Source organism: Gavialis gangeticus, unplaced genomic scaffold, assembly GCF_001723915.1.
Source record: "Gavialis gangeticus isolate Ggan-Ray unplaced genomic scaffold, GavGan_comp1, whole genome shotgun sequence".
NCBI lineage: Eukaryota > Metazoa > Chordata > Crocodylia > Gavialidae > Gavialis > Gavialis gangeticus.
The window spans coordinates 12,801,830-12,808,328 of record NW_017729001.1 but is presented as its reverse complement, the minus strand read 5'-3'; the positions used below and the strand labels follow the sequence as shown (position 1 = coordinate 12,808,328).

Genomic DNA, 6,499 nt, shown 5'->3' with positions numbered 1-6,499 from the left:
AGTCTTTCAGGTCATGAATAGTTACAGTCTCCAAAATAATCCCAGCAGCCATTAGTAATGCTAAACTATTTTATGGCATAACCCTGCCAATCACTGATGCTGCAGAACCCTGCCAGCACCCAGGAATACCACATGCCACTTCAAAACAGAATCCTATGGAGCCATTGAGGATTTTTGCCAATAATCCACATCAAAATCCAGTAGTCAATGGAGACCTGCCAATCTACAGACATATACTGTACCAGTTACTGAAGTGTATAGGCACAAGATATCTTTTTTTTTAAAAACATTTAAACATCTAAAGATACAGAGGCCTTGAACTTAGTGCTGAAACTGCTGAGAGTTAGTCACATGGGTGCTATTACTGTCTCAACAACTTTAAAAACACTGGCCTCCAATGCAAAGGAGTTTTATATTTTTACTAGAAGTCATTTCACAACAAAGTTTAACAGTACTACGTTGTGAGGAATTGAAACTTCAAATCCTGATTCTGCAAAAACTGAAACAATTCAAGTTCGGCACATGCTCTACTTTTTGTAAGACAGACAACAGCTGATACTACCATGTTCCAACTTACATCTGGAGATTATACGGCACACCAGCTATTTCAAACCTCTCGATTTCAAAATCCACACCAATTGTTGCCTTGTAGTCTCGGTCAAAAATATCCTTACAAAACCTGCAATAAAGGCAGCAATAGAAAAGAAACCTAACAATATGAGGGATTGTTTTAAGTTTAGTATTCTGCTTTAATATTGTACAGGGCACGTTATAAACAAAGAAGTTAAATAATGGTAAGTAGAAAAGCACTATTTAATAGTATTATATTTCAGAAGTATTCAGTAAAACAATAAGACAGACAATGGCAATGAAGAAAGTAGTCACTTTGAAAGCTGTTTTGCTATAAATGAAATTATAGTCCTACAAACCACGACAGTAAAAGAACTGAGTGAATTAAATGTATGTAGAAAGAGCTAATGATTTAAACAGTAAACTTAATTTTCTAATATACACTGTACCTATTAATGAGGCTGGTTTTCCCAACAAATAGGTCTCCGACCACAACAACTTTGGATATTTTCAGCCTGTAACAAATAATTCATTATTATTCATACAGTTTCAACACTCTGACCATGTAAATGAAGATTTAGGCTTTAAGCCTGCAAGTGATAGTGCATATGAGGCGCGTTGTGCTTTTGCAGTTTATAAGCAACTGCAAGAGCCTTCCCAAGAAATATACTTTGCAAGATCAGTGTCTTAACTTGCAATTATAGTACAAAAGGAAAAAAGGAGAACATAAAAGGTCTAGTTATAGGGAACAGAAATAAATAGTTCGTTCTGTAAATTATAAAATTCTTGGGGACTCTCTCCAACTAAGGATGCTTTTCCTGTATATTTGACTGTGTGAACAGGTAGGAGCATTTGAATACAGGTTTCCCTCACTTTATGCAGGTTCTGTATGTGCAAATTTGCTCTTATGTGCTGACCCTTTTTATACCAAAGATTTGTTATATGCAAGGTAAATTCACTCTTATGCAATCAGTGTGGTGGAAGTCTGCAGTCAGCTGCTTTGTGCAACGCATTGTGGGAGTGACGCGCACCAAAATATAGTCTTCTGTGGACCTGTGCTCCTTGCTTGTTGTCTGCAACACATCTCTGTAGTTGCCATCCCCATTATGGTAACATTCATCACCACTCTGTGCCTGTGTGTACTGTCTGCTGTTGGTGAGTACCAAAATTGTCTTGTAAAAGTGGTAGAAATGAGTCTGGGAGTCAGTACAGTTGAGGTCTTGGAACATATCCCTATTTGTTACATTGTAAAGTGGGTTCCCTTTATGAGAATTCAAATTATGCACCGTTTTCCAGGAACGCATGTACAACATAAAGCAAGGGAAACCTGAAACAGGACATAGAAAAAGTCACACACTTACGAGCACATGGATGCAAGCAGGCTTAATCCTGCTGCCACTAAAATTAACAGCAAGACTCTAATTGATGTTAACAGCATAGAATCAGGTCTAATGTGCACAAACAGGCAAGCAGATGATAATGAACTAATCTACTGTGAGATTTCATCTCTGGAAAAAGCACAGTGTTTGGTGCCAATACATTTCCTGACTATCTGGAATAGTATTAATCTGAGGATGGCTTCATGTGAATAATCCTCTTTGCTCAAGATTCACCTACAGAACACAGCAGATGGGCTTTAGGTAACTCAATCTGTACTCTTAAATTTGCAATTTAGCATATCTTTAAGGAGTTGCAGGTGGCAAAGTGAATGTAGCTGTGTAGCTGAACTAACCTCTGAATGATAGTTTAATGTCTTTCCTGTAGAGGTTCCAGAAATACCTTAATAGATTTAAGATATATAGTAAGGAATGATTTTAAAAATGAGAAAAAAAATCTTTCATTAAACAAATCAATTGGTTATATCTTGGTTCCACTGAATTCTAATTATAGATTATTAGTTCCCATAAATATGATAATAAATAAATCACATGTATGAAAACCAACCTGAATCAAAAGAAGAAAATTACTGTTTGGGTCTGTAAATTTTATTAGCTTATAGTAGAACAAAACACTCTGGGCTGCAGAAATTTAACACATTGATGAAATATTAACAGCTCAGCTCCTTGGTCTAGTCTCAGCAATGAAATTGTAAGACTGCATTTGTGAAATACAACATTATAATTTCACTCATAGAACAAGTAAAAGCTCCAGGAGAGATGACATTAACCCCCCCCCAAACCCAAAATAACAGTCAAATGAATATTGTGAAAAGCACAAAAAAGTAGATTTTCATTTTTAGTACAATGTATTATTGTACTCTAAAATTATGCTCCGGCTTTAGGGAGATGGTATAAAAATATCTGTTCTTTGGCTAATATATGCTCTTTTTTTAAAGTTAAAGCCAGATTCTTAGTTAACTCAATTGACTTAAAAAGATTACTCTAGATTTACTTAAAGGAAATTGAAATTTAGCCCAAAGGCTTCTATTAATTTATGGGCTCCTATATTCAAATAAGCACTGACATCAACTGGGAGGAGCACAGCAAGGCAGCCTCTGTATTGTTCCCTGCAATGAGCATTAAGCTTAGTTGTCTTCCTGGTCTGGACATGATCAACAGAATTCAATACCTGCTTTTAAAACATGATTAACCGTTTGCATTAACAAAGGACAACTATGGTTTGCTCAACAATCACTGGATTTGGCTGACTATCTACCTCAGCAGGAAAAATGACTCCAGGACATTTGTGGAAACCAGAGGGTACTTGGATACATGCTGACTGTCAAATATGGCTGAGAATTCCAGTGCAGACATAACTGGCCCAAACCATGCTTGGGTGCAGAGAATGTGAAATAAAGATAAGTCAGTGAGAAAAGTGAGGTATAATTAAGAATGTAAAGTATTTTTCAAAAAGTAGTCCAGTTTGTTACACAGACTCACCCAACTGTCCCTGTGTTCCGCTGGTGACAAGCACTTCTGACCTGTGCTTGAAAGTGATCTTTGAACTGGAGGCAGGCCTCAGGTGTATACCACTGCAGACATCAGAGAAGTTGTTTAAATATACTGTATGGGGATAGCTACTTTGCAAGAAACCCAGCCAACAAGACTCAAATAATAAGGTGATGAATTTGAAGCTGTCATCAGGCACAGGCAGAAGAGAAAGTGATACTCTGGATTAACAGGCAGTGAGCCGGTCCAATGTGTGTGACCAGTAGCTTTCTCTTCAGAGAGTATATATTTCTTTCTCCAACCCTTCTTTGATCACTTTTTCATGTATTAGTCTTCTTAATAATGTAAACCCCAGACAACCTCCACAGAACTTAACTGTATCCATGTTTTGTTTGGCATTAATCATTCCTCTCAAGAATAAAGAATTAGGATATTTGATTCCAGCCATCATGTTAAAAAAGTCACAGCTGCAGACATGCTATCCAACAGGCTACATTTACTATCTTCTATATCTCATTTTGGGCAAAGAACTCATATGTTCTTGATTTCTAGTAAAACAAGCTTTGATTTTTTCTCCACGGTTCTCCCTCTCATTCCCTCTTATTTCTTAAAATCAACAATGCCATAGTTATTGCATAATATTTTGACTACTGTGTGAGTTAGGCAATTGTTTTCTTTACATCTTAATACTTTACCAGTCTCTGGGCTGGTACTAACACCAACTCTTAATATGAAGGAGTTATGCAAGCGTAAACATTTAAATAAATGGGCTTTTGAAAAGTGTTGCCCACTACGTGCATAATTAAAAAAAAAAGACTTACACTTTCTCAGATTAAAACAAGATCTTTAGGCAAAGATCAAACAGAAAATTTTACCCCAAAAGGAATGTATGCATTCAAGGAACTTTTGAGCAACAGAAAAAGGAAACATAATTGTCACATTACATGTCCTACTGTATTCCTGCCTGTCAGAATCTGTCTATGTCTGCCTATTCTCTCTCCCCTTATACTGAGATTGTAAACTCTGGGGTAAGACTATCCTTTTTATCTAAACAGTTCCTAGCACATGGAATCCTGGTCCATGACTAGGGCTCCAAAGCACTATCATAATACAAACAAATGAATTACAATAATGTAAAATGCATCAAACACGATGTCCAAAAAGCCTATGGATCTATTTTCCCTTTTTGCCCCCTAAGTACTAGACATGTTTTTAATTTTTCCTCAAACAATGTAATAACTCTCTAAGTGTGGCAATTACACCTGTGTTTGGCTAAAATAATCAAGTGGGGATTGGAAAAAGTCTTTTGTGTCAAGGGACACTTTCTGTGCAGGTTAAAAGAAGGGATCAGGGTTAGGGACTTAAGGTCATAGAATCATAGAAAATGAGGGTTGGAAGGGCAGGACCCCCTACTCAGGGCAGGACCATCCTCCACTATATTATCCCAACCTGCCTCAGAAGGAAAGGGGAAATGATGTTTGCCCCTCTGAAATGCTGAAAGATTATTAAAGAGTTTTATATTTTAATGGTAAAAATAACTGTATGCAAGCAAGGAAACTTAGGGAATGAGCATTAACCACAATATGCAGTTACCAAGATGTGTGGGAGGAGCTGCTTACCTTAGGGAAGTGGGAAATTACTCTGTCCCTGCTTACTGGGGGAACCAAGTGCATTAGGCTGGACTTCATCCTCTGAATTCAATTCTGTCTCTGTTAGGCATGAAATTTGTAAAGAAGGAAGAAACAGTGATTAGGAAGCATTGCAGCAGACTCCAGATATGAACGAAAAAAGAAACTGACACTCCTTATGGATCTGGCTCCTTTGTTTGGCTGGTACTAAAGCAAGCTGTTGGCAGTGGATTGCTGGCAGATCTCTTATTTCACTTCATAATAAATGTCCTACGTCTAAAAGGAAGCAATTCAGCATGTTGCTGCAGCAGCAGTGAACAGCTTTCTGTGACTATAATACAGCCAAGTCTCACTTTGGGGTGGGAGGGGAGCCCCTAACCCAGGGATTCATTTTATGGACAGTATTTATAGCTTCTCCCTCTTGTAAATTATTTTTGGAACTTGCTTTTCACGGAGACATTTATAAATCCTGCTCATCACCAACTGAAATGTCCCTACGTGCAAAGTGTGGTGCATTATAAATCTTACAAGGATGTTGCATTTCATCCAGTTGTTTGGAGCAGGGAGGGGGAAGGCTGAAGGTGCTACATTTCCCAACTTTAAATACAGCTCTTATCCAAAAGCAGCTCAGGCCAAGTGAAGTCAGCAGATTACATGATTGTGAAGTGGGATGATCATATGAATTACAAATATGTTAAGAAACCCCTGTTTGGTGTGAGTCAAAAGGAGACTCCCTAGCTACCTAGAGACTGGCTTCTAATGTACCCTTTGGGGGCATAATGAAACCTAGGGAGTTGTAAGGAAAGGCCTTTAGCATTGTAACCATTTGCTACTGGCATTTAAATTAAGAATACAGTATTTCTAATGAGAGCATTGATCAAGTAGCAAAGCATAAGGAAGGACTCACCGTGCAGCACTGATGCGGCAGGTTCCCAGCTACACAAGCCGCTCTGCCTGCTGCTCTGTGACCATAGTAACCAGCTGGTAACACTCATTCCCCCAACCACACTGGAAAGGCGGAGTCAGACTACACGGTAACTAACTCCACCAGGCATCCGGGTTGTAGAGGAGGGAACTGCTTTTATAGGATCCTCTGTTTCATTCCTTATTGATGTGACTTGTCAGACACTGCTTGTTAGTAAATCCTACATTAAGCAAATAGTGCCACTGACATCAAAGACCTGTGCACAAATGAGGACAGCAGGATTAGTGCCTTAAAAAAAGGGCTGAAGGATACAGAAACTGGTAATATAGTAATATCATCTCTATTTAGCAACCATAATGAAACTCTTCAGGGAATTTTTCAGAATTTCAGCTGACTTGAGTTCAACTTCTGAAGCTTGGTATATCCACAAGCTGTTGGAAAGAATCCTTTAATAACAAACTGTTTCTATCTATTAACACTCTTGCTTC

At 38.1% G+C, this 6,499-nt stretch overlaps 1 protein-coding gene across 1 annotated transcript in view; it reads right to left on the bottom strand.

Annotated features, from left to right (window-relative positions):
• RAB36 (RAB36, member RAS oncogene family) overlaps nt 1-6,246 on the bottom strand; it is a 29,714-nt gene extending 23,468 nt beyond the window's left edge. The window contains exons 1-5 of the mRNA XM_019506858.1: nt 5,994-6,246; nt 5,078-5,167; nt 3,450-3,541; nt 1,020-1,085; nt 578-679 (exon numbers count right to left, since the gene is read on the bottom strand). Coding sequence (XP_019362403.1) covers nt 578-679; nt 1,020-1,085; nt 3,450-3,541; nt 5,078-5,146 — 329 coding nt within the window. The 5' untranslated portion in view covers nt 5,147-5,167; nt 5,994-6,246. The remainder of the gene's footprint in view (nt 1-577; nt 680-1,019; nt 1,086-3,449; nt 3,542-5,077; nt 5,168-5,993) is intronic.
• Between the last annotated feature and the right edge of the window lie 253 nt (nt 6,247-6,499).